Below are 27,918 nucleotides of genomic sequence, written 5' to 3'. Positions count from 1 at the left end.
TGAATGAAAGATTTTTTTTCTGTCTGCTAGATGTGTATCATGTTTACTATATTAACCTTATAAGGTGATAATGTAGTAGGCTATGTCACTGTTATGTTTACAGATAATTGCTCTGCCCCCAAGCAGCAAACCAAAATAGACAATTAAAGGTAGAGTAAGCGACTGTAATTTAATACACTGAATGTGAATTTCTAGTGAATATCTCCTCATGGTCCGCTAGCTGTCTGTTCTGTGTTTGTGCTGAAAAAAATCCGGTGTTCCTACACAGTTAATGAGATATAAAAATAGTGGCTCGCACCAAGCTTTTGAATGGGATTGATTAGGACTAGAGACCAGTGCAGAGATCAGCAGTGAAGGCAAGCACATGGAAGAAATGCTTACCGGCAGCATCATGACAGCAAAGTATTCTCCACACCATAATTGCACTGGAGAGACGACTGAGGAAGAGCTCAAGAGAAGGTCAGAAGAAATTGGCATAATTTATTTCAACCTATATTACGACTGGCTGTTTATTCTACTGGTACATGGGATACATCTGTTTTTGGCAAAAACAACATTATTATAGCAATTATAATCAGATTGTAGAAGAGATCCATATCAGAAAATAAAGAAAAAAATACCTCCATTCCCTCAACAGCTCAAATGTAGAATTTTAAGTTAAGCTGCACTGTTATATTTGCACATAGGAGTGAGTAAACACCTGCTGAAGTAGGCCTCCTCAAGTCTCTGTGGTGGTTCCCAGTAGGTGTCTCTAGGACCACATGTCACACACATATATAATCTCACAAGGTGAAAATAATACGAGCCCTGCTGTCGTATACTCAAGTAGAGTACAAGTACCACATATTCGTACTTCGTACAGCACATTGAGTTAATGTACTTAGATACGTTCCAACACTGAAGACTGCTTAATTACTGTGAATAAGATGAACTGTAGCCTACATCATCTGACACCTTATGACACAATGTGGGGCTAAATTGGGCTTAAATGTGAAAATGTGAAAACGTGAAACAACTTCTACCATTTTTTTCTCCTCATGACAAGTAGCATGCGTGGTAGAGGCGAGGGGCTGGGCCGCTGAGCAGAGCACGTCCTGTTGAGATCCAGGAAACAGACGCCGTCAACCAACCGCGTCAAGCTCACTACTGATAGACCAGCTGACAGCGGAAACAGCGATGTTTAGTGTCCGACGTAAAAGCATCCAATCTGTTATTTTATTTATTTGTTTTTTTAAATTACTTTGGTAATATATGCCACAGGACTGCGTTTTCATTCAGTTAGACACAATGGAGAATGACATAACATTGCGGTTACTCTAAGCTGCTATTAAGCTAGCTACATTTCTCCATTAACACTCTCACAAAATAGCACGACGTACCGTTATTGTCACGCCATTTATGTCCTTGTTTCGATTAAATGTGTTATTATTTTTCTCTTTGCCAATTTCAGTGGCTTAAAAGTCTCTGGTACGATCGTTCATTAGTAAACGGTTTTATTTTGAACGTTTTTGTAACGGAAATTTATAAAACTACGTTGGTTAGCTTGACGCTGGTCCGCTAACTTCTGTGTGGTCAGCCAACCGAAGCATGAGGTGTTTTGACTGTCCATTTTTCCTCGGTAACGTTAAATGACGAACATGTCGTAATCTGTGTGGTGATATGGTTGGTATTTGCTTTCATTTCATACCAGTCGTTTGAAACGGAAACACCAGCGAACTCTTTTCTATATTCCCCACCTCCTCGACCAGCGTCCTGTGAACACCGCTAGCTATGATGTGACTGAATAACTGCCGTCGTGGGGAGTTATAATTGACATTACCATAGCTGAATGGCTACAACACCAGCTTGTCTGCCTTCATTTAACGCGTGAATGCTATTATTTCGATAGACATCTGCGCTCCGCTTCGGGAGGAACCGCTATAAATTCGTGGCGGAAATAAACGAAGAGACTGCGTCCTCAGCGCTGTAGTTCACAATCCGAGAAAGATGTCTTTCTTCAATTTTCGGAAGATATTCAAGTTAGGGCCCGATAAGAAGAAAAAGCAGTATGAACATGTACACAGAGACGTTAACCCAGAGGAAATTTGGGATATTATTGGGGAACTGGGAGATGGAGCGTTTGGGAAAGTGTATAAGGTAATGTATTACATCCGCATTGGGGTTTTCTAACCCATTTCTTAAGACACTCGCTTCCATTGTGTTTCATGTTGTTGCATGTAGGTGATAAGATATAACGTTAAAATGACAGCAGTGACAGCACCAATCCTCCTTCAGGCCACATCCTCTAGGCCACCAGACTCTCAGTAATGTAAATTGTCGTTTCAGATCCATGCTGTGACAGTTCACGCATACTGTATACTGCACCTTAACTAACCTCACCCGCCTACTTAGCTAAATCTTCCTGTTGATGGAATACAAACAAACGTGAGCTAGAGCTGTGTTTAGTAACAGCTTGAACTCACCACGCAACTCTGTCAGGGACATTTCCCCTTTCGGAGGTTTAAGGTGGGCCTTGTTACAATGTCAGGTTATAATTATGACTTTGCTATGTCATTGAGTTGCACTTGGCCATAGTCAAACTGTTGAAGGTGGCTTCACTTCAACAGAATAATTATGGCAGGTGCACAGGTGTGGATGTGGATTTTGTGTATTTTTTATTTTTTATGTTTAGTGTAGTTGTTAATAGTCTGTCTTGATGAAGCTTGATAGTTTATTTGTTTCACTAACGCATACTGTACATTAAAAATTAGGTGGACACAATACCCACAACACTGGTACAGTATAAGGGGTTATTTCCTCCCTCTGAGGCTGTAGTTTGTAGTATAGGATTGCATTATATTGCAACGTATTTATGATTATGTGTCCACCACCTCTAATCTCTGCAAACTAATGTTACTCTCAAGGCTATCTTTGTGTGAGTTTGTTTTGGAGTGAGAGTACATTGTGACATGGTTAGCAAAATCATAAACATTTAGCTCTGTTTATATACCTATATTTGTCTCTGAGTTTCTTTTCTTTTTAAAAATAATTTTAAGGCAAGTTCATTGATCAACCTTCTAAAAAGGATTGAGGTGTATAATACAAATTTAACAAATAATTATCAGATGAGAAATGCTGGTATTCTAGTAGTTTAGTGGAAATTAGTTTCACAGGAAACTTCATCTCTTCATCAGTTCAAGGCTGCTTGATTTCACTGAGCCCTGGTGAACATCTGTGTGTGTGTGTGTGTGTGTGTGTGTGTGTGTGTGTGTGTGTGTGTGTGTGTGTGTGTGTGTGTGTGTGTGAGACTTACGGGTCCCTTCATGAATCTCTTGTGGTCAGTTAATGGCAGTTAATGAATGAGAAATCGTCATTTGCCAGTTTACAGTTAAGTTTTATTAGCTGATTAACTATCTGTGGTGGAAGCCAGGGAACTTTCACTCCTTCTCAGGCTAAAGGTGTAGATAATTATACACCTTCCAAAGTACTGACCCCTTGGTCCCACAAACATAGGGATGGAGAGGAGTTGCCCTCATCAGATCATATAACTATCAACACGGACTACGCATTTCATCAGTTATTTCACAGGCTTTTGATGTTTGCCTCATTTGGGGCGTGGCGACAAAGATGCCAAAAAAGTGTGAATCAGTTGTCTAAGAGAGTGAACAGTGAAGAGTCCAGACCTCACACGCACAACCATCGCAGGTTATAGTACACCTTTTGGTTAGCAAAGAGGTGTGTCATTTGTTTGTCATATGTTAGTTCACATAGTTTTACTGCTGTACCTACCTTATAATTTAAGAGAAGTGGTGGTGAGATTTATCATTGTTTCTAGTCTAGTTTAGTTTAACAAGATGTAGGATTTCATTGGTTTTTTATAAAGAAAAAATTGTTATGCATCTAATTTAAATATTATTATGACACCCACAAACTCTCTCATTTAGAAAAGCATAAAATGTCATGTACATAATGACCAAAGGCCAGAGACAACTTGAATAACTCAATGATGGACAAATAACGGCTGGGCTCTCCATCATGAAGCTAATACTGAATCTGCATATGTATTAGTGATAGCCTGTGCTAGACAGGCGTTGGCCAGTACAAAGGAAAAGAGACAGGGAGTGTGTCAGGTCAGAACTGTGTAAATATAGGATCTGACACACTCTGCAGCAGTTGCTCCTAACAACTCCCTCCCATTTCTTTTTCCTTAACTCCCTGAGATTGTGTTTGTATCCATAAACATTAAGTCCAAAGCTGGCCTTAAAATAACTTCTCAGCTACTTGTTTGATGGGGTGTGGGTGTGGTAAATTTTGTATTAGTCTTTTGAGTGCAGCGTAATCGGGAGTGAAGATTTTGAGGCATGTGTTACCAATATACACAAATACATGAGCTATTTCCCTAATCAGAAACATATTAAATCCTAGATTTATTTGGTGTAATCTTTAAAAACCGCCACTGTGACTTCACATTTCATCTTACAGCAGGTGTTTCAAAGTGAAAGGAAGAGAGGGCAGGAAAGGGAGAGGAGGAAGTAAGCAAGTTTCACAAGCTGAGTTTTTGTAAGAGTAGGTTAGAAGATGATGGGGTGTATTGTAAATATTTTGACTTTAGATGGGTGCTGTGTTTTTTTCCTACAGTAATTTTCCTCTTCAGTGTATAACAACATGTTATCATAGAGTCTCCAAGAGACTGCCTTCAGTTACACAAGCCATAAAGTGTTCCTCTGTTTGTTGCTCTAGCTCCAAAATAGCTTTTGTCTTAAATTAAGTTGTTAATGTTGATGGATTTTCTTCCACAGCAGCTACGCTACAGTGCCAGCAATACCTTAAATATATCGACCAACACAGATACATTTGATACAGTCTCCAGCTTTGTTATGTTTCCTTAATAATTCATACATTTGGTGTTGTAAGAATATACAATACTCTATAATTTCCTATTTTTGTCATTGTCAATGTTGCCTTCAGGCTCAGAACAAGCAGAATGGGACCCTTGCTGCTGCCAAGGTTATTGACACGAAGACAGAGGATGAATTGGAGGATTACATGGTAGAGATTGACATTCTGGCCTCTTGCAACCACCATCACATCGTCAAACTGTTGGATGCCTTTTATTTTGAAGGCAAACTTTGGGTAAGTAAGCAAGTGCCTGACTGAGGAAAGTATTTTTTTGTGTGTGTGTTGCTGTTGATTTGAAGCCAAGGAGACACAGAGGCAGTGAACTAGTCACACATGAGGACACATAAATTCATCACAAGCCATTATTTGTTATGCCGTTTCTCAAAGAGCTGTTATATCATTCGATTAAAGCATAATAGCACTGCATTCTTTCCTGTCGCCTTCAATTGAAGAGTTTAAAACGGAGCATGTGACACGGTTAGAGGCTTGTATGAGGCTTAGAATGCATGCTCTACCACAGGATGGCCTGACCTCCAAGATTTCACAGGTCCTATTCAAGCAAAAATGCATAGTATCATCATCTCCTTTTAAGAAATGGATTATGTTTATAAGTGGAGCAATATGTTTCTACGATGTAGGTTTTTTCCTTATTCTCGCCCTTTCACAAATTGTCAGCAGTGACTATAGTTTCTTTATTGTAGCAAAAGAGTAAAATTCTCTGAACCCATTTTGAAAAGAGTCCTGGTTCTTCTTATCAAGCTATTTTAGCGTGAGCAGAGAGCTAAGTCACAGTGCCGTTTTCATACATGGTCAGTAGATCTCAGTCTGTGTGCAGTAAGAGGCCTCAGAGCAATTAGGTCCTGGCAGTTGGTGTCATATGACATCCCTTGTGGACTGGCCACATCTATGTGAAGATAATGGAGTGGTTTTGGTGGCTGGAGAAAGTGCCTGTGAATAATTCAGAGCTGCATGCAGGTCGTCCCTCCGGCTCCCATGTTTAAGCAGCATGATGAATGTGTAACTGCCTCTGCTTTGCATGTGTTACTTTTTCCTACTAAAGATTAATCAAGGAAAATATTTTGCTAAAAAAACATGGATTTATTTAGGGTTGCACCTAACAATTATTTGTTTATGGATTAATCTATCGATAATTTTTCGATTAATCTAACTATTAATTTTGAATTACTCGATTAGTAAATATTACCCAAAATAAAATTTAAAACATTCATTTTTCATGTCATTTATATTTCAATATTTTTGTTCTTTAATACCTTTGTCATTTTCAACAGTTTCACCAAGTGCCACACATATTTAGAATCAGCATAACCTCAGCTTATAATAGATGTCACTTAATAAAGACTTCAGTACAGTATAAAAAAAAAAAAAAAAAAAACAATATGGAATTTTTCCTTGTTTTATAAATAAAAACACTGTAAACCATAATAAAGAGGAAAAATTTAATTCACTCATTCTCCGGAGCGGTATTTATGGGCGATTTGTCTGCTCCTTGAAAAATCAGCTCCAAATCTTCTGCTGCACTAAATGTGATTGTCACATCTTTCTGTCATTATTCTGTCACGTCAATAAACTGTAAACAACTTCTCCTCACTGAGTAAAAAATGCACTGCTCCCATACATTCTGGGTATAAAGCTAAGGCAAGCCAAGCCTCTGAATCAAACACTCTGACTGGCTGTGACCTCAACCATTGGAGCCAATAGGAATGTCTGATTCAGTCAAGTGACGCTAAACGTCACGTCAAAGAACGCAAATAAGAATCGATCAATAAACAGAAAGCAGCAATGTGCCAGAAAAACAGTAAAACTATTTCAAATATATATAGATCGTCTAGTTTAAGGAGAAAAAAACGGCACGTCCCTAGAGCAAACGGTCACCGAGCAATGATGCTCTACAGACAACGTGAAATTTGGAAGCATATGCTCCCACGGGTTTAAGAGGGTTAAAACAAACAAATGTGACAGAGGGATTGTCACAATACAATAAAGTTGTTATGCAGAACCGGAACAACCACATAGTTTCTTCTCATTGTTTGATTCCCTGAATGGAGGGTGCTCAGTTGTAGCTTTGATTGATTTTTTCTATCATCTGATACCATGAGCTGCCAAGTAACATGCTGGCAAAGCCAATATAATGGTTGGGTACATTACATCAGCTATTACAACTGAGGTCAGGAGTTGGGCAGTTTTACATCTCAATAGCAATATTAGGGAACAGTTTTATGTTCATCTAATGCACTGTGGCTTCATATAAACTCAAATATGTCTTTGTATTATTATACATTAGACCACCTGGATAAAACATGTCATCTGTTTTGTGTTGAAAGCACCTCTGCTGTGTATTGTATCATATGCTCAAGTGTAAACTTTAAGTTTTAAGTGGCATTTTACATGTTTTTCTCTGCGTTTGACAAATGTTTAAGGATATCACTGGCTTACTTCCTCAGAATATTCCTTCTCAGAAGTTCCTTTAATACAAATAATGTGTTTTAGATACAGTATGAGTGGATAGAACAATTGTTTGTGGCAGGTATTAAACTATCTGTACTCCAAGAATGAAATTGTCTGTACTGAATATGGCATTTTGACTTGAAGGATAGTGTTGGCTTAAGGCATTATGTCCTAAATATTCTGTAGTGGCTACCAAAATGAGGAAATGTTTTTTCATCAGAATGTATGATGAAATATCCTGGATGTGAGTCATATGTAGACATACAGACGAAGCATTTCCACTAAAGAATATGAATTTATAAGAAACCATAATGAGAGGCTCCCAGTCTCCTGCTTGCAATTAGAACCTCTACTAATGTTTTGATCCAACAAACATTAAGATTGTCCTGAAATGGAAAAGAGAAGATGTGAGGGTGGTCAGTATGGATGTTTAGTGTCTGATTGATTGGCTTCTTGGAGTGGCTCCACAGTGTAATCAATAACATAGAACATGGATGCTGATGTCTGTCCTATAAAGGTCATGTTGTTCACCTATTGTGGAGTTCCAGTTCCTCCTTTAAGCAAATGATGTTCTATGGCAGTAGTATAATTGGGGCTTCATTGTATTACAATACATATTACTTATTGTTCCACTTTGTTTTGTCTGACCATTGCAGATTCTGATTGAGTTCTGTGCGGGCGGTGCAGTGGATGCCATCATGCTGGGTAAGTCCCTCATTCATTGAAGGAAACAGAAAAAACACTATAAAGTTCTGGACCTTTCTCTTTGCTCCATCCTTGAATGCCAACTCTTTTTATTCCACCCAGAAGCCTCTGTGGGATTTTTTTCCTTTTCCCCAGTTGGAGACACCATTCCAACTGTGTAATTATTGTAGCTCAGATTCCAAGGAGTGGTTAGTCCACTTCTAATGCCTGCAGTTTCTCTCTTATTTTGAAGCCTGACGAAACACCTCACAACTTTTTCTTACCTGTGAATTACCATGATAAAGAGGTTACTGATTAATCCACTCCACTGTTGGATGTAGATGCATTCTGGTCTGTGGTCTGACTCACCTAAAACACATTTTTCCCCCAGATTTGTCCAGTCATATATGCTGTCTGGTGTAAGGGTTCTTTTGGTACCACCCAGCCATCACACTTGTTGTTAACATATTCAAATAACCCAGTCTGTGTTTGTAAAAGTGCATCACAAAAACTACAATAACAACATATGATTGATCTGGAAGAAATGTGACTTATGAATTATCCATGTGTATGTTTATCCACAGAACTAGAGAGACCCCTGACCGAGCCCCAGATCCGTGTGGTGTGTAGGCAGACCTTGGAGGCCTTGTCTTACCTCCATGAGAACAAGGTCATCCACAGAGACTTGAAAGCCGGGAACATTCTCCTCTCCTTGGATGGAGACGTGAAACTGGGTAAAAAATCTCTCATCTTTTGCTGCTGTGTTTGCCATCGTAATATTTCATTAAAAGTGAAAGATTATTTTGCAAGGAAAGATCACTTACGTTCCAGCTAAGCACACGTAAAGGTACTTACTTAAGAATACTACACAGAACACTAGATGATTCAGTCGTGATTTCTCTCTCAGATCTACTGTATGTCCTTGGTGACCACTGAGAATAGTCCTGCAGGGCCAACACTAATAGGCTTAAAAAGCTAATTACTGAAGTCAGTTGTGGATCCCTTTGCCATCAGTGCTGCGGCAGCCAGCTGAGCAAAGTGATTTTAGGGATAATGGTGACAAGTGCACAATTTAAAATGTGACAAAATAAAGTGATGTACTTTCTGCCCCAAAGGAGCGAACTGTATTTTTTATACACCACTTATGTACTGGATGTGGTGATACACTGAATTGGTTACATAATATTCAAGAAGTAAAAGTATTCATGTTGCTGCTGTAGCATCCATAGCTGCTAGCTCCCTGATGATTCATGTTCTGTAGGCAGAGGGTCATGTCGGAGCCTGGCAAACAATAATTATCAAGCAGGCACCAGGGACTTAATGATAGAGCTCTCTTTCCCTCTAATATGTACACACTGTAAGTGATGCGAAAAAAATGCTGAAATAGTTGCACAGGTACCAGAAGTGCTAGCAGTGATGATGGACTCTAAGAGCATTATGAAAAGGAGATAGAGGCTTTTCTGCCCATTTATGGGGTTCACATTTGAAAGCTGAAAACAGGTTAGTTAAGAAAGAATTCTGCTGTAACTATTATGCTCTAGTAGAAATGTGCTAAAAATATATTGAAATGAATTCACAGTGTCATTGTACAATTTAATTTGATTCTCTCATGAAAAGAATCATTATTCATTTCTACTTTCAGCCGACTTTGGGGTGTCTGCTAAAAATACTAAGACGTTACAGAGAAGAGATTCTTTCATCGGCACTCCGTATTGGTGAGTCATTCGGCCTGGATAGAAGAGGGCATTCATCCCTGTCCATTAGATAATTGTCGTATTGTCTCCCACAGTTTGGGGTGATACATTTTTTGTGCAGTATCACAGAAGCTGTCATGGAATGTGGGATAACAGAAAAAGTGTCATTGAGCAATTTAGATGCACTTGAGTGTTGGAAGACACTCAGCTTTAAATATTGAGAAGGTTTCCTATTTTTCAAATTCCAGACCAAAATGCACATACATACTGTTTTTATTTTTGAAATATATATTGAGATTGAGCTATATATTTAAATAGAAAGAGAATTTACCTTTAGAAATCAGAAAGATATCAAACAACATGTGTGAAAGCATACATTCACTTGCAGCCCAAAATTTGCCTAATGCGTAATGCTGAATTCTGATTTTGCAGGATGGCCCCAGAGGTGGTAATGTGCGAAACGTCCAAGGACCGTCCATACGACTACAAGGCAGATATCTGGTCCCTCGGGGTAACCCTGATAGAGCTGGCGCAAATTGAGCCACCCAATCACGAGATGAATCCCATGAGAGTGCTGCTGAAAATAGCCAAGTCCGAGCCGCCCACACTCATGAATCCCTCTCGCTGGTGAGATGGTGCGCTGGTTATAACTAGAGAGGTGGCACTGGAATGTTTCCGGATTGGAGATTAGGATATGTTGACTGTTTAATGTGTGAACGCATGGTAAATTGTTAATGCTTAACTGAATGGCCACAGGGGGAAGAATGGTATTAATTTGGCTCCATAAAGCTGGGCCCAGGGACACTTACTCTGTTATGTGGCCAACAAACTGATTCCTTGTTATTTATTCTTGAAAGGTCATCAGAATTCAATGACTTTCTGCGGAAAGCACTTGATAAGAATGTGGACAATAGGTGGGGCACAGTACAGCTTCTACAGGTGAGCTGCCTTGTTTCATTCACACCCTAATGTTATCTCTCAGTACCCAACCACCTACACAGCCTAGAATATAACCTAAAGAATGCATACACACTTATGCAAAGAATCTGAATGTGTCATATTTTAAAGCAGAGGTCCAGTTGGGCAGGATTTTCAAGCAACAGTCTGGAACATTGGTCAGGGGAGGTGGTTCAACTGGAGGGATTATAAATAGCTTCTCTATTAATAATTTTATGTTCTTTTCTCATTTCAAGTAAAATAAGAACTTTAATAAGTACATAACAGAGAGCTTTTGAAAAATGTGTATCTTAAAATAAGATGGTTAATTAAAAGAAGTTAAATGAAAGGTTGAGCTTGACTTTCCAATTTTCCTGTCTTTGTTAACTCCATTTCACATTTTAAAAGCCTCAACCATTTTTATAGTAAACAGTTGCAACACATCTTTACAGTTGAACAGCTTTAATAGCGCCTTTTCTCTTTCTTATGTCCCACTTTCCTCCCTTATTTCTCTGATGTTTGCTATTGTCTCATCTCTACTGGCTGTGTATCTCACTCACTGACTGCAGTTGCAATGATTGACAGAGTAGCATCACGTGACCAGTGCTGTAATGGCTAGAAAAGCTGCACCAGCTAAAATAGAAACACTGTCAAAATTTAATAATTCCCAATAATTTATAGATCATAGTTCCGTGTCTGGATAGGACAGTGTCTGGGTCCGGATCTTGACCACAGTCCGCCTATTAGTGACTTATGTTTTAAAGGTGTAATTTTCTGTTTTGCTGTTTGTGCTTATATTTAATTCACTCTGACAGTTTATGAAGGACAAAAATTTCTAATGCATGTTGATGTCTTATGTCCCTGTCTGTCTATTTAGCATCCCTTTGTAACCAGTGTAACTGATAGCAAACCTCTCAGAGAGCTCATAGCCGAGGCCAAAGCTGAAGTCACAGAGGAGATCGAGGATAGCAAAGAGGAGGAGGAGGAGGAAGAGCCTGATACGCCTCTGGTATGTACTTTATTGCATACACACAGTAAAAAGCATAATAGTACCCAACCAAATATATTTTTCAAATTATGTATGAGCTCTAACAGTCATTGTTAATATCTTTTTGAAAGACTGTGCTTTGACCTTTTCTATGACTTAGTCATATTTTTCTTACTGTTGACTCAGGCTGTTCCTGGCCACAAGCGAGCACCATCAGATGCCAGTGTGGCCAGCTCAGAGGATGACAAAATCCCACCAACTCCGTCCACGCTGGAATCTGTTACAGAAAAGGTGGAGGCAGAGCCTGCTGAGGACAGGACCAGTGATAAGCTCTCTGATGAAGGACTTGGAACAAGTGAGGTAGACAAAACTGAGGAGGAGAAACTCAATGAGGTGTCTGATGCCAGTAATGAAGACCTGGCCGCTGGGATAATAGAGCCCACCAAGGACTTTGTCTCACAAGATCCTACAGAGGCTAAACCAGAAGATGGTCAAGATGAAGAAATTCCTGCTGAGCCTGTAGTATCACAGCCAGAAGAACCCGTAGATGCCCAACTTGACACAGATGGTCATGAAACAGAGGAGGACCAGAAGCAGACACAAGAACAGAAAATGGAGAATGAACATACTCAAGTAACAGAAGAAGAAAGAAAGCTGGAGGATGTGAAAGAAGAGGAAGAAAAAGAAGTAGGTAAAGAATCCAGGGAATCACAAGAGCAACCTGAAGATACACCAGAGGAAGCAGAATCTATATCAGGAGAGGTAGCACAAGCAGAAGAAGAAAGCAAAGAACCAGGTGAGGAGATGACTCAACACAAAGTGACAGAAGACAGAATAGAAGACACAGCTAATGGCACAGATGTAAATGTAAACACAGAGAATTTGGAATCAAATGTAAAGGACACAAACATGAATGGAGAGGCAGACACAAATTCAAATGTGGATGACACCTCCACTAACATCTTGTTGGAGAAGGAGACCATGGAAAGTCAGATAGAGGAAAAGCCTGAGGATGTGGCCCCAGAAGAGGCAGAGCAGCCTGAACAAGAGAATCAGACCAGAGAGGAGACTGAATTGGAGAAACAGGCACCAACTGAATCCACTAATGGAGTCAGTGATGAAATCAAAGTCAGCTCTGAGGATTCAGAACAAGTGGAGCCTAAAGATGTCGCTGTGAAGCAAGATGAAGAGAAAGCTACCCATGCCGATGAGAGCACTTCCCAAGATGCCGTCTCTGTCCCGCAGAGTGAAGAAGATTCTGAAACCAAGATGGAGCAAGGAAGCCCTGCTGTGATCAAGCCAGATGTGGAGAAGGACTCTGACTCTGGAAGCAGCTCTGCTGCTGATAGCAATAGCCTGGACCTGAATCTGTCCATTTCTAGCTTCCTGTCCAAGAGCAAAGAAGGGGGCTCTATTTCTATGCAGGTAACATAATCTGTGCCTCATTTACAACCTCAGTTGTTAAATTATCAACACTATCTTAGTCATTCTTAATCTTAACCTTTATAATTTGAATAATTTCTGCTCCTACAACATCCCTGTTTGATTTGTAGGAGTCAAAACGTCAGAAGAAGACTCTGAAGAAGACACGCAAGTTCATGGTGGATGGTGTGGAGGTCAGTGTGACGACATCAAAGATAGTGACAGATAACGACACCAAGAGCGAGGAGATGAGGTTCCTGAGGTATGTCTGTATCCGATCTGCTTGCCATACTGTTGGTCTAAATATGGGACACGACCTATTTAACATGCCTGCCTTAAATAGTTCTCGTTCATTTCACAACTCCCACAGCTTTTTACAAATGCCAGATGGGTTATCTCCCATGATGAATGCTGCATTATGTTACTGTCATCTCCCATGTTGCCTTTTAAAGACATGAGACATGCTGTTCCGACTGTTTACACAAATGCTGTCTGACTATCTGCTGTGTGGTTCATGACCTTAAAGGTAGAGTAAGCAGTGCTGGAGAAAGACAGTTGATGTTTGAACTTGATGACAAAACAAATACCCCTCCCTTCAGAGCTCCTTCAGAAGTTCCGCCTCTCAAATTCATGGACGCGCATTGCCAAAGTGATGACACAGTGGTGGTCTCCACTCGTGGATGTGTCTTATCACTTGTCCAAGTGCAAGTAATTTAACAATTCCGAACACAGAAATGTGACAACAGTACCTGCTTGCTAACTAACTAGTTGGGATTAGCTATCACAAACATTAGCCAACGGGACAAAACAGACCAACTGACCTATTGGCTTTCCGAAACATAGCCAAGCTAATGTTACCCAAATGTCAAGGAGAAACGGAGCAACGTCTGCATCCGTCTTCATACGTCTTCATACGTCTTCATACGTCTTCATACGTCTTCATACGTTTTAACTCCTGGACGTCTATCCACCATAGTTCGAAGGAAGTAGGCCGCGACATTGGTCGGCCGGTGTCCCATCAAAATATCCATAAAGTTTTTACCTGTTCTGTCAGTCTCTGACCCGGCCGTCTATGTGTGACTGTCAATTGGGGTGTGGGCCAGTTGCAGCAGATAAGTCCACGGGTGAATTTCTTTCCCAGTCCAACCATACAGTCCCCACCTCTTGAAGGCCTCACCAATGTTAACATGGCTCTTCACCCAAAAAGTGTATTAGGTTACAATCGCTTACTCTACCTTTAATATCAGTAATGTACAGAACTAGCATGTACAGCAGACTAGACCAGAATCCTCATAGCAAGAGAAGAATAGTCTCTTGTGCAATATGAATGGGACATTAATGTTGTAAAGAATCTTTTGTTGCATATTAGAGGAAAAACTGCAATAATAAAATCATCTCAGAAATTAAAAATAAAAATTTGGAGTGGAAAAAATCTTATCTCATCAATAACAAATTACTGAATTTGAAATGAGTAAATATGGTGGCATTGCACTGTTGGTGGGGTTTCCTCAGGCGGCAGGAGTTGAGAGAGTTGCGCCTCCTGCAGAAAGAGGAGCAGAGGGCCCAGCAGCAGCTGAGCAACAAGCTGCAGCAGCAGAGAGAGCAGATCTACCGGCGCTTTGAACAGGAAACTACTGTGAGTCAGTTTGTTCATAATGCAGTGGTGTGATATTTTTTTTAATTTGCATCTCCTAAGAAATGAGCTGCTTCATCTCAGAGTTGATCTGAACCTGACAGAGGGACTTGCATGAAGTTAAACACTTGGCTGCCTATAACACTCATTTAGTATTTCTACTGTGAAGCGCAGTGCTTAAATCAGTGAAGGTCACAATATTAGAAACTTAGAAATTTGAGTCTATCAGACCCTGTCTTGTATCCAGGTTAAAATGACTGCATGTACAGTTAATTTTCCCCTCCCTAAGCAATAAAGTCCTGAAGCAAACTTTTGGGTGTTGAGGTGTATGAATCTTGTGATATAATAAACACTTGATGTCATCTTGTCAGGCTAATGCCACTGTCTGTTGGTTCTGTCTGTGCAGGCTAAGAAGCGTCAATATGACCAAGAAGTGGAAAATCTTGAGAAGAAGCAGAAGCAGACCATTGAGCGACTGGAACAGGATCACACCAGCCGGCTCAGAGACGAAGCCAAACGCATCAAATCGGATCAAGACAAAGAGCTCTCTAAATTCCAAAACATGCTGAAGAACCGCAAGAAAGAGGTATGGTCCTGCAAGACTGTTTCTGCATGGAAGTGTCCTTAGTGGGCCGATCAGCTCTTAACTGGAGAAGCCATTGCATGTCATAGATACAAGTTGTTTAATAGTGCATGTTTTTAACAATTTAGCTGGTGGCTTTTTGGCTGTGTCATATTAATCCTATGGGAGTGGTATGCCTTGCTGTTCTGCCTGGTACTATATGTGTGCAAATGATGGCAACAGGCAGACTGTGCCATCTTTCTCCTAGATGCCTCAAGCTTCATGTTGTCGTATCCATTATTCATCTGCCCCGAGGCTTCTGGTTGCGTCTGTAGGAATACTGTGCTACAGAGTCTATTTGTTATTTTTAGTCAACTATTTAATAAAGGTTCAGACTCAGGCTAAGCTTATCATCATGATGTACTGGGCTTGTTATACATACATGCTAAGTCTTTAGTCGTCTTTTCTGCCTCTTTCTCTGCTTGGCAGCCTTAAATGCTTTATTGGATGTTTTGGGTGTGCTTGCAGTTTGTGTTTTTCGCTGTATTCAGCTTCTTTCATGGCAGTAGTGCTGTTTGGCATCAATTGTGCATTATGATGCCTTGGTGGTGGTTGTGCTCTAGCTGCTCGCAGTTTGCTTTGTGGGCCACTTAAGAGTATTTCCAGTGCACTGAAAAATATTATCTTATTACAGGTTGTCTTAAAGTGGTTGCTTCAGCCCTCAGCTTTGTTGTTGTGTTGCAGCAAAAATATAAGATATAGCCTACTGATAAAATTTGTAGTTATTTGTACCTTTTTGTTTTTTGCAATGTTGTACTCTTTATCCAAAATGTGTCGTTACTGTGTAATTTAACTAACCATGTCTCTTGTATGAGTGTGTGAGGTGGCTTTGGTCATGTGACGGCCAATTTTTGAAGATTTTTCCAAGTGGTGTTGGGCTCTTTTGGGGGAAATAATGAAAGCCTTGCATCAGAGTAACTGATATGGAATAGTCTTTATTAGAGCTGCGACAGTTAATCAACAAATTAATCAACACGTATTTTGATAATCGGTGCATTGTTTAAGTTACTTTTCAAGCAAAAATGTCAAATGTCATATTGTTCCATCTTCTCAAATTTAAGGATTTACTGCGTTTCTTTGTCGTATGTGATGATAAACTGACTATCTTTAGGACTGTTTTGGACTGTTGATCGGACAAAACGCACAACTTGAAGATGCCACCTTGAGCTTCAGGAAAATATGATGGCATTGGTCACTTTTTTTCTAACCAAAGAATTAATTGAGAAAATTATTTACAGTTAAATTAATGAAAATAATGACTAATTGTAGCATTAGTCTTGCATAAGCAGGGAGATTTGAAGCATTTTATGTTTAATATTTATTCTTAACTGCATTCATTTATAAATTGAGAGCCTGGGAGCAGTCCGCAATTCAGGACTGTTAAACATTCGAGGTTGTATTTATGATGGCGATGATTCCTACTCAGTTACTCTGGCTTCTTAATTTCAAGAGTCAAAATAATCATTCTCATGGCTGTGGGAAACAAAGTAGTACAAGGGGAGTGGGATTTTTTTGAGACTAACATCTTCTGCAATGTAGCAGTCAAATCTTTCTTTTGACTTTGTCTTGACATGACTCATGCAGTTCAAACTGACAGTTTCTGACATGCTCTGAAAAACCACTAATCAAAGACTGACTGACTAATCAGACTGATCAGTTGGTGGCTGGATGCAGTATCTCTCCTCTCAAAGTGGGCCTTGCATGTCTTCTACTCTTGTTGGCCAGCTTTGTTAGATTTTCAAGATATACATCTCCCAGTTTCTGCACATACACTGTAGGTCAAACAGGAAGTTGGACAGTCACCCAAACACATGAGAAAAGAGCTCATGAAACGCTTAAAGGAGGACCTATCGCTCCTTAAGACTGCAGAGGTAAACTATCACCTTCTGTCTCTTACTCTGTGAAACAGTAAGCGGTCACTTTTCTTTCTTTTTCTTTATTACTCTCTCCATATAACCTGATTTATTCATTTAAAGTATTCATATGCACACAAACACAAAGTCTCAGTGTGTCTGTAATTGCTCCTTATTTTCCAGCTGGTGCATTGTAATGTCTTTTTGGCATTTTATTTGAGTGTGTGAATTTTAGGTATGGTTGAGCAACATGACAATGCATATGAGTCATAGTACTATAGAAATGTCAGGCGTCCAAGATTTTACCATTCCATTTACACTGAGTTAGCGTTCCCTTTAATATATGTGGTGGTATTAAGCCATTATGGACAAAGACATAAATCAATGAGCAGAACTGCTTTATGGATATATTGGACTCACAGAACTGTAGCGTCAATCTGATGAAGTACTTTGATCTGTTGTATATTTAATTCACTCCTATCAGGTTATTTTGTTTGCAAGTGGTTTCTCATTTGAATTTCCAGAAGATGCAATACATCATGATAAACACTCTAATGCATTTGTAAAGCAATCCATCACAACTGTTTTGTTGATACTGTCATAGAGGTGTTAATTCTATCATTTTTAGCATTCCGGTCGTAGGTCATAGTGGTGATGTTGGAGTGGATTGCATCCCACAGTGCAACCCTTTGCTGCTGTTACAGTTGTCAGTGGTGATGCAGCTGACGATGATGATTCACAGGTGTCTGCTCTCAATTAGCCACAAACCACAGAGAACCCTAGAGTGTTTTATCATGTAGGAAACAGTGGATTAATGAATGAGGGAGCAATTGCAGACACAGCTTTTGTTTCCTCTGTAGACATCTGACCTGAAAGCCTTTTCCAAACTTTGTTTTCCTGTGCATCTTTCATGAATTAGATGTAAGTCATGTGGACAAAGACCTTCTGTTCTTTAAAAGGTAACTCTCAGATTATTAACACCCCAAGAGCCAGTAGCATGGAAAATAACAAAATTGCTCTTTTGCAAGCTGGATTAAACTGAAATGCTGGAATTTTAAGAAGAGTATTAATAACTAATGAACTGACATCCTCCTAACATTGATGCAGAACTGTGCTGTGCGCCTTAAACTCACCGATATTCCCAAAGTAGAAAGGGCCATCTCTTGCATAACTTAGGAAGAATCAGTGTGTGTGTTGGCTGTTTGTGTGTGACAGTGAGAGATCCTCAGCCTGCTGTGTGCTGTCTGTCCCTGATCAGGGCGAGTGCGCTGTGTGCTCTCCTCCGCAGGCAGTGGCCCAGGTTATGATACAGTCTTTTCAGTTGTCCTCATGCGCACTCTTCAACGCTCAGATGCAGGATGTAAGTCCCCCCGACCCCACTCCCGCCCTGCTTCTCTCCATCTCTGGCCCATACTTAGATGTGTGCAAAGTTAAGTGACAGGGTAGTTTTTGATGGTTCAGTTTTACTTTAAGAATGACACATGTAAGCATGGGCGTTTTTTTTTTTTTTATCAGTGTTGTTATCACTGTGTTTGTGCAGTGGTTCCCTCTCTTTCTTCTTCTGCTCAGTATTTTTCCTCCACCAATCCACAAATGTTCTACATCTAGTCTGTGTATTATATATGGTTTTATTTGTATTTTGCATCAAACATGTAAGGGAGTAAACATGTACAGTGGCCGGTCCCAGAGATGGTATAGTTGTTGATCCCCTTCTGTCTGGACCCATGTTTGTCTTTTGTCAGCCAAGGTCCAAATACTGACTTACTACCTCACAGGATGGATGTAAAAGTCACTGTTATTGTGCATGATTTGGTTATGGTCTCACATTTTAACCAGCTTATCTTGGATTCACTAGTATAATAATAATGGTACCTAAGTTTACTACTGATAAAGTGAATTCTGTGTGATTATATGATCAATTATGCCTAATCATAGGTAAGTAATAGCAGCACATAACCTACAATTTGCCACCAGCTAGGTATTAGAAATCTATTGTTAAAGATAGAAAAGAAAATTGGTGGTTATGTAATGAGTCAGGCGTAATGTAGACTGGGCTCTGGACTATGTGAATGTCACTATAGATGTTGTCTTACATAAAACTGTAAATCTGATCTCTACTGAACTGTTAACTTTTCTTTCTTTCTCTCTTCACCTCCATTGTGGATCGTTGCCATCCATGATCTCTGAGTGTCTCCTTTACTGATTCCAGTTGATGATGTAACATCTTAGTGCTCTGTGTTGTGCTGAACTTGAAGTGGATGACTTGACTAGGCATTGTGACATTTTATTCTGCTTCCTCTCTCTTCTCTTGGCTGTCCCTCTGTGTCATCCCCACGACTTCCCCTGGCTGTTCCTCACTGCTCTCCTTCTCTCTGGCTCCTCAGGAGCAGGAGTTCCTACAGAAGCAGCAGCAAGACCTGGACGGAGCTCTAAAGAAAATCATCCAGCAGCATAAACTGGAGATCGCCACTATTGAGAGAGACTGCCTCAACCACAAGCAGCAGCTCATGAGAGGTGGGAGCTGGTGAAAGAACTATTTTACTACTTTACTACTCTACCATTTTTTGAAAAGCATTCTTTTTTTTAATTTATTGCCTAAACTACAACCTATTAATTTTAGCATGATATGAAAGTCAGATTGAAGACTGAAACTTACTCGAGTTGAATTGAGGCTGCTTTCATGTGCTGGTGAGAAACATGGTGACGCTTGTGGTTCTGATTTCCTCAGCTGAATGAACCAAATCAGCAGATTTTTCTTACCAATCCAAGCTTAGACTGAGTTGTTATCATTGAATTTGACAAGAAAAAAGTCAACTTGGTGTGATGGTTTACCTCCCAAGCAGCCAACTCATCTCAAGCATCTTTTGTAAGTTTCAAGTCTCTCAAAGTCTATTTTCATAACAAAGAACCATGAAACCAACTGCAGCCTGAAAGGTAGAAAAAAAATTGTCTTTTTTTAAAACTTTTGATTCACTCTCAACTAGTAAAGGGGTGTAAGTCAGTGACACCTTTTCTCGCCAACAGTGTGTAAATACTGACTTTGACAAACAGATGAGAATAAGGACGCACTGTTTGAGAGGACATGTTACAGCTTGTCTAACTTGCTGACAGTCTCTTTATGTTGTCACCAGCTAACATGCATGCACTTGTCTGATAACTCACACTTATATAACCTCGAGTGATGTTCTTGTGGGTCTCGACATATGTGTTTTGTAGCTCGAGAGGCAGCCATGTGGGAGCTGGAGGAGCGCCACCTGCAGGAGAAGCACCAGCAGCTGAAGCAGCAGCTGAAAGATCAATACTTCCTGCAAAGACACCAGCTGCTGAAGAGGCATGAGAAAGTATGAGCCCGGAGAGAGAGATTTGCACGGAGAAATGTATCATGTTGTTTAAAACGACCCTGCTGAACTCAAAACTGTATGCATGTGTGTATTTTATAGGAGATGGAGCAGATGCAGCGCTACAACCAGCGGCTGATAGAGGAGATGAAGAACAAACAGACTCAAGAGAGGGTTCGTCTGCCCAAGATCCAGCGCAGCGAGGCAAAGACCCGCATGGCCATGTTCAAGAAGAGCCTCCGCATCACCGCCACTGCCACTGTCACCCCAGAGCAGGAGAGAGAACGGATAAAACAGGTACAGACACTGAGTGTGGACTCCTGCTGCTGCTGTTTTACAATTTGTAATTGGCACATTGAAGGAGTAGTGACTGAATATGCATGGTCTACTTTTAGCAACACTATGTCACTCTGGCATACAGTCACACCCAGGATCTGCCTTATACAAACAGTACTCTGGATGTCATACCGGTAACTTTCCAGTCACCATTTCACAAGTTTCCCCAGCCCCGTCATCCTCAAAATGTTGTTTCAGTTTAGTTTTGTTCAGATAAAACCAGCACACAATCGTGATAGGCAGTAAGGAGTAGTTGATGAGAATAGGGCATTGCCTGACACTCTGAAGTGTAAATACAAAACTGAGAAACTGAAAAGATTTTTGTGTTTACAGTCAGTGTTTCACTACAGTCTCTCACTTGTCCTTCCGCATAATTGCCTGTCTATCATTCCACTGTATGTGCTTACACTGCTCATAGTATGAGCAGAACACTTTTCAAAATACAACCTTTCTGCCAAAAAGACAGGTCACTTAATAGTTTTCTGTGGTAAGTGTTATGAGTTTGAGGGACATGCAATTAACAGTTGTCTGGTGTATTATGCGTGTGTGGTCCAGTTTGCTGCTCAGGAAGAAAAGAGGCAGAAGAACGAGAGGCTCCATCAACACCAGAAACATGAGAACCAGATGAGAGATCTGCAGCTGCAGTGTGACTCAAACATCAGGGAGCTGCAGCAGCTACAGGTCAGGCTACAACACACACACACCCACACATTATTTTATGTGTTGTGGACTGTGACTGTAGAAGGATAATGAGAAAAACAATAAGAGCAAACAATTTTGATCTTATGATCCAATGCTGATTTAAAAAATGGTTAAAATAAATAGACATAAGTATATTCCAGTATACTCATTAATCCAGGACATTAATCCTGTGTTTACCCATGTCCTCTTTCAGAATGAGAAATGCCACCTTCTGATTGAACATGAGACCCAAAAGCTGAAGGAGCTGGATGAGGAGCACAGCCAAGAGATAAAGGAGTGGAGAGAGAAGCTCAGACCCAGGAAGAAGGTAGATTTAACATCCTTAATTTGGGAATTTATGTCTCTTACGAACTGTTTCTGCACTGTTCAGTATCAATCTGTCGCCCAGATATTTTTGTCATGTAACCATCAAGGAGGTTGACTCAGTCGTTTGTATCTGCTGCCCCCTGCAGGCGTTAGAGGAGGAGTTCACACGGAAGCTCCAGGAGCAGGAGGTCTTCTTCAAGATGAGCGGTGAATCTGAATGCCTTAACCCCACCACCCAGAGTCGAGTATCCAAATTTTACCCCATCCCAAACCTGCACAACTCCGGTTTATAGCCTCACGTGTGTCTATGCTGCAAAACAGACTCCCGTCAAACTCGGCTGCGCTCACAGACGCTTCCTGGTGGAGCGATATCATTTCTCTGACCGTTACTGATAAACATGAATATGTCTTCACTGCTTTGATTCCACCATAAGTGAGCATGATGTGCCTACACACGCACTTAATCATTTTTTCTCAGCTTGTTGAGAAATTGTCCAATGGATAATATGCACTTTTTTGAGCATGTTCAAAATTTAAAAGTCTGCAGTTGGTAGCTAAGGCCAATCATGCTTATCAGATTATTGTAAGCACAGCCTGCTACAGTATGAATGATCTCCAGTGCCTCATATATTCCTTTTCCTGCATTTAGGCACTTCCCTGTGTTTTCTACAGCTCGCAGTAAATACAGTGCCCCCTGAATGTGTTGCACTTCAATAACTGGTTATCTTTTCCACCCGTAACCATAAAATGTAGAGAGATTATTTTCGTTATTTCATATGAGCTGGTGATTAAGCCAACTCTGAGATCTTGTTTTCAAAGGGAGCTGTACTGATGAGTCAGTGGACTTCGTTATGGTCGTGTAGTCTTACGTGCGCAGTGTCTGTTGTTGCCATGAGAGCCAAAAATAGCGTCATGTTGGGATCATAAGGCTGTGAGTTAAAATGAAAAGGAATGTACTTGTGTTGTAAATGAGTGAAACGTTACATGTCTGTACCTAAATATGAAGTTTAATCCAATCCGGTGCTTACCATGAGGATTTTACAGTCTAGAGAGATGAATGAACAAAAATATAACTATTTCTTTAGAATGTCATTTCATTTCAGTGCTGTACTCGCAAACATACATTTCCCTCTTTAGTTAAACATAGGTGACCTGTTTCTTCCTGGAGAGCAATGAAATCCTTTTTTTATATATATATATTAAAGAAATCACTTTACCTTCTGGGGGTTATATTGAGCAGTGCTGTGAGGTATGAACACAAATGGTTACTAAAGGAATGTAAAGCTGTTGATTTGCACTGTTCTGCCACATGAGCTAAAGAAAAAAAAATATGCAGTTGTAAACTATCAATGTATTCTTGACAGCGAGTCACCCTTGTGTCACCCAAGCCTATCCAAACTCCAAACTGACTGAATTTTTTCAACATTTTTGCCTGCTTTTTTAAAATATAATTTTACCTTTTTTTTTTTTTTTTTCAAATATGCCCTTGTATTTTATGACCACATCTAGTTTTCTAAACACGTATTCCTGATTATATTGATGCTGTAATCGCTCTTTATGGTGAGCTTTTCCTCTTATTCATTACAGCGTTGTATGAAAGGTGAAATGCTGTATCTGTAACTGTATGAATTTCAATGTGTGTGGAGACGTCCTTCGCTGTATTTTATGAGTATTGATGGTTCATAAAAAGACCTATTTCAAGATAAAGATACCTGATTAGTTTATTTTGACACTGCATTTCATCAATGCATGTTCATTTCTGTATGCTGACATTAGTATTGACTAGTGTTTTGTCATGAATGCTGGATTTTTATTGGGGTTATTGGAGACTGTGTCTTGTGAATTACACCATACGCCCCATAGATTTCAAATATTTTTTTATTTTGTTAAGTTACAGCATTTTAATGTGTCGGTGTCATTCTACCACAATGGATATTCTTAGTATATGCATTTTTGATGTCAGATCAAATGTATTTAAAGTGTCTTTACAAATGGACATTTTTTGTTGTAAATAAAATATTGACTGTTTATTTGACATTTTAACTGTCTTAAAATACCTTTTTAGATCAGTTTAGTCATACAGATATCAAAACTCACAAGTCCAAAAATAGATTTATTTGTGTGTCTTTCAAATATAATGATCAAATGTCAGTAAGTTCAATGATGTCAAACATTACCTGGGAACATTTTATAATTTAATCTTTCCAACACACAAAAGAAAATATAATTTCAGTGCGCTCTTATACAAAAATATACAACCCAATCAGTCATTTCTAAGAGATTATCAGTCCTTGTCTTTCAACCATGTGAGCAATGTCATTTATTTCTTTTATAAACAAACCTTTCAAGTATGTCAACCCAGCCCAACCCACCCACCCCACCCGTACTGCACAAATGGCCCTCACTCTGACCCGGACAACCTCCGATAATGATGCATTGCTTTATAAATTTAAAAAGTTGTATGGGGTGAATGGATAACTGCCAGGGGTCTTAAAAGCTGTAGAATGGCTTGACTTGACGGATAATAATGAAAATATTCTAGTCTTTTACCTTGATACAACATTCAACACTTATATAGTCCTCAATACAATATAATCCTCAAAAAACATTGAATAGAATAAAAAGTACACCAGACGCTCAAGTAACACAAGCAGTGGAAAAAGATGCAAAGTGCAATTAAACTATCAGCAAATGCTAGTTATCGCTAAAATATAGATATTCATTTAAACAAAGCTGCCCCCAGAAAAATGTTTGAACACAAGCTTCTAACTAAACAAAGTAAACATTGTACACCCACATGTCAAAAAATGAAGTCTGTGTCACCACAGCACTGACCAGCAGCTAAATCCATACCTCTACTGAAGCTGTTTTAAAGAGACTGATGCATTTTTTGGCTGCTTTTATTTTCTCAATTGTTCTCTGACATTTCTACAAATGGCAACAATAAGGAGCATTGTTTTGACTACTTGCATTGCTACAGTTGAAGACCTAAAAAAAAAAGATGAATAAAATGGAAATGAAATCTGACATGATCCAGTAGTATGTTAACCCTTTAGCCACCATTGGCCTGACGGCGATGCAGCTGACGACGACCAACCACTTTTTTACCTGTGGAGGATGAAAAACACAGTGTAGTGATGAGTTACATGTATGTTACACTGGATAGTTTTTAAGTGGTTTGACAACATTTTGATGATTTTACCTGTATCCCTCTTCTGCACTCTGTGTGGAATCTGGACAGTGTATGCCCCTGGTAATCCTGGTAAACCCTGTTGTCCAAGATCACCTGTAAACACACAAAAACTCTCAGAATGCTTGTCTCAGTCACGCCACTAAAACATTACTCTGGAAAATCAGCACTATTTAAATGTACCCTTTTCTCCTCTGGGTCCTGGGTACCCTCTGTCTCCCTTCGGTCCAGGGTTTCCTGGAGGGCCGGGGATGGTGCCATGGGCTACACAAGAGCAAGAGCAAGAGCAAGAGCAAGAGCAAAAACACAGATTCAGTCGTGATGAAGCAACATTTTCCAGCTACACTTACATAAGTCTGGACCGTTTTCCATTGCTGTAATATTTAACCTGATACAGTATGTGGAAAGTCATAATCCTCACTTCTGAAGAATTCCATGAGGTCAGCTGTGACATTGCCATAGGACCCGATGACACGGCTGTAACCAGGTGGTCCGGGAGGACCAGGTGGACCAGGGGGTCCTTGAATCGCTCTTACATTCGTCCTCGAAGGACCCTCAACCAGGTAGCCCTGCAGCAGGCCTTGATCTGCAGGAAGGTTGTTAGAAAACAATACTTTCGTCATTGTTGGCCAGAGATGGAAGAAATATTCAGATCCTTTTCTTAAGTAAGGTGTTTTCAAAGTGGGCCCACCTTCAGACAAATCAAGCTCAAACCCCATAAAACAGCTTAGAAATCAGAAACAAAGATGCTCTAGAACTTGTCTGACAATCATCACATTTTTAAGTTTTCCTCAGTATCAAAGTAATCCAGTGAGAGTTATCTGTACACCCACTGATACATTGCTAAAAGGAACTGGTAATAGCTGATTCAGAGCACTTTTAATGCTGCCAATTTTCAAAAATGTGAACAAATATTGGCTAAAAAATGCAGCTCAAGTTGTAGCCCACAGCATAAATCACTGAATCCATAGCAACAGCCCCTAAACATTATGGGAACTGAAGCTCCAAAACTTAGAGCATATCTACCAAACTTTTTTCATTTTTCATAAAGGCAACTACAAAAAATCAGTATCTGTACGTTTGGCAGCTGTAATTGACTCACTCCTGATGTAGTCTGTAACTTTCAAGGCAACGTTGGAGTAGTCCAATGTCTCAGCGAGCTTGCTGATATCGATCTCTCTGCGCTCCGAGCCGTAGCGGGAGTCACCATGAGCGTAGCCCTGGCTCTGTGTGTTGCCTTGGACGTAAACAAGCTCTCCACGTTCTCCTTTCTGACCCCTTGGCCCCTGAGGCCCTGGAGGTCCGGTGATGAATTGACGAACACTGTCACCTGAAAAATAAAATTCACCTGTGATATCTGGACTCACCTGCTGTCTTAGGTTTTACATATATACTGTATTTCCAGCGAGCATGGGATTTATGCAAGAACACGGCAGAAGCAGTGTTATGAAGGTTAAAGGGGTCACAAGGTCAAAGGAGTCTTGTCTGTGTGGGATGTTTGGATCTTACTGGTCAGATAATCCTGAATTTCAGCACGAATGCTCTCCCGAGGGAAGTTTCCACTGATGGAAACTGATCTAGTGAAAGTGCCTGGTGGACCCTGTGGACCTGGAGGACCTGGAGGGCCGGGATGACCTCTGAACCCAGAGCCTGAAAAAAATTCAATTCAAAGTTATTGTCATTCCAATGTGTGCAGGGCAAGATGAGGAAACCTTGTGCAACACCAACTATGTTAAAGATAAAGTAAGCGTTTATAATCAAATACACTTTTGGTAAATTTCAGTGAACATCTCCTCATGGTCCACTTGACACCATCCAACAATGGTAGAGAGACATCTGAGAGCTGAAAGGCATGAAGAAAGATGTGGAGGTTGCTCTCGTTCTGCTTGACAGGTAGGTGTCATTTGCTTTGCTAGCTAATGCCAACTGGTTAGTTAGCAAGCAGCCACCAGTGTCACATTTCTGTGTTTGGTATCGTTAAATTTCTTCCCCATGGACATTCGGCTTTCTTTCTAGTTTGCCAAGATATGCTGTTGGTGTGATGTTAGCTATAGTAGCAGTAGAGTTGTGAGTATGCTGTTTGCAGCTTGCGTGCGGGTTATTACAAACCGTCTCGTCCTCTCTGCTTGTTAGCTTTGCAGCACAAACTGTAGCAAGGGTTTCTTGTCTCGTTGTTTGCTCTGTATCATGGTATTTGTCTGTACAACTTGAAAACGATTTTAGCCACACAAGTTTGCTAGCACAGTGGATTTATTCAGTTGGATGTATAATTTAAAATTCTATGCCAGGTAACGTTAGCTTCTTTGTTAGCTTAGCTGCAAACCTACAGTCCTCTGAAGGGGTATTTGTTTTGCTGTTAAGTTCAAATATCAACAGTCTTTCTCCAGCACTGCTTTCTCTACCTTTGACAGTGGTGGGTGGCAGAACGAAAAAAAAATAAACAAAACGACCTCAGAGTTTGTCAGTGCAATGTGACATCGCTGTTGGGGGTGGGATTTGGGGATTTGGATTTGCGTCTTAATTTACTAATATGAGGAATAAGACTTGAGGCCATTTCTGTAGCATCTACATGATTATATTTGTTCTCAAGATTTTAAGAGATTTTGAGAATAATCTTTAATTTAATTCATGGATAGCTGTGTTAAGTTCAAATAATTTATTTTAAGGGATTTCTGTCAGACTCACTCTGCAGGTAACGCTGAATGTCCTCCAAGCTGTAGCCACGACCTCCCGCCCCATACACAGTGGCAGTGGAGACTCCCGGAGGCCCCTGAGGGCCAGCAGGGCCAGGTAGCCCTGGCTCACCTCGAGGACCAGGAGGACCATGTTGTATGGCAGAGCTGATCCAAGAGCGGAAGTCTGTATCTGGG

At 40.2% G+C, this 27,918-nt stretch overlaps 2 protein-coding genes across 4 annotated transcripts in view; one reads left to right on the top strand and one right to left on the bottom strand.

The window, feature by feature from the left end:
• The first annotated feature begins 1,580 nt into the window (after positions 1-1,580).
• slk (STE20 like kinase) lies at positions 1,581-23,888 on the top strand. 3 transcript variants are annotated; one of them, XM_022763716.1, is made up of 19 exons: positions 1,581-2,136; positions 4,948-5,112; positions 8,001-8,049; positions 8,613-8,762; positions 9,671-9,743; positions 10,155-10,349; positions 10,580-10,661; positions 11,536-11,667; positions 11,833-13,071; positions 13,200-13,330; positions 14,581-14,704; positions 15,108-15,287; positions 18,465-18,536; positions 19,561-19,690; positions 20,393-20,517; positions 20,617-20,811; positions 21,406-21,531; positions 21,746-21,859; positions 22,005-23,888. In XM_022763716.1, exons 1-19 carry the CDS (start codon positions 1,987-1,989, stop codon positions 22,149-22,151), a joined length of 3,579 nt encoding a protein of 1,192 aa, XP_022619437.1. In that variant the 5' UTR covers positions 1,581-1,986; the 3' UTR covers positions 22,152-23,888. The 3 variants fall into 3 exon arrangements, with proteins under 3 accessions (XP_022619437.1, XP_022619436.1, XP_022619438.1); XM_022763715.1 differs by lacking the exon at positions 18,465-18,536 and adding an exon at positions 17,102-17,194; XM_022763717.1 differs by lacking the exon at positions 18,465-18,536.
• Positions 23,889-24,239: 351 nt separating this feature from the next.
• Positions 24,240-27,918, bottom strand: part of LOC111235166 (collagen alpha-1(XVII) chain-like) — a 39,202-nt gene continuing 35,523 nt past the window's right edge. The window contains exons 54-60 of the mRNA XM_022763502.1: positions 27,734-27,913; positions 26,558-26,698; positions 26,151-26,378; positions 25,470-25,634; positions 25,232-25,312; positions 25,056-25,144; positions 24,240-24,962 (exon numbers count right to left, since the gene is read on the bottom strand). Coding sequence (XP_022619223.1) covers positions 24,903-24,962; positions 25,056-25,144; positions 25,232-25,312; positions 25,470-25,634; positions 26,151-26,378; positions 26,558-26,698; positions 27,734-27,913 — 944 coding nt within the window. The 3' untranslated portion in view covers positions 24,240-24,902. The remainder of the gene's footprint in view (positions 24,963-25,055; positions 25,145-25,231; positions 25,313-25,469; positions 25,635-26,150; positions 26,379-26,557; positions 26,699-27,733; positions 27,914-27,918) is intronic.

The sequence above is a fragment of the Seriola dumerili genome, unplaced genomic scaffold (genome assembly GCF_002260705.1).
Source record: "Seriola dumerili isolate Sdu_G_001 unplaced genomic scaffold, Sdu_1.0 BDQW01000478.1, whole genome shotgun sequence".
In the NCBI taxonomy this organism is placed as follows: domain Eukaryota; kingdom Metazoa; phylum Chordata; class Actinopteri; order Carangiformes; family Carangidae; genus Seriola; species Seriola dumerili.
This window is presented reverse-complemented; position numbering and strand designations above follow the sequence as displayed.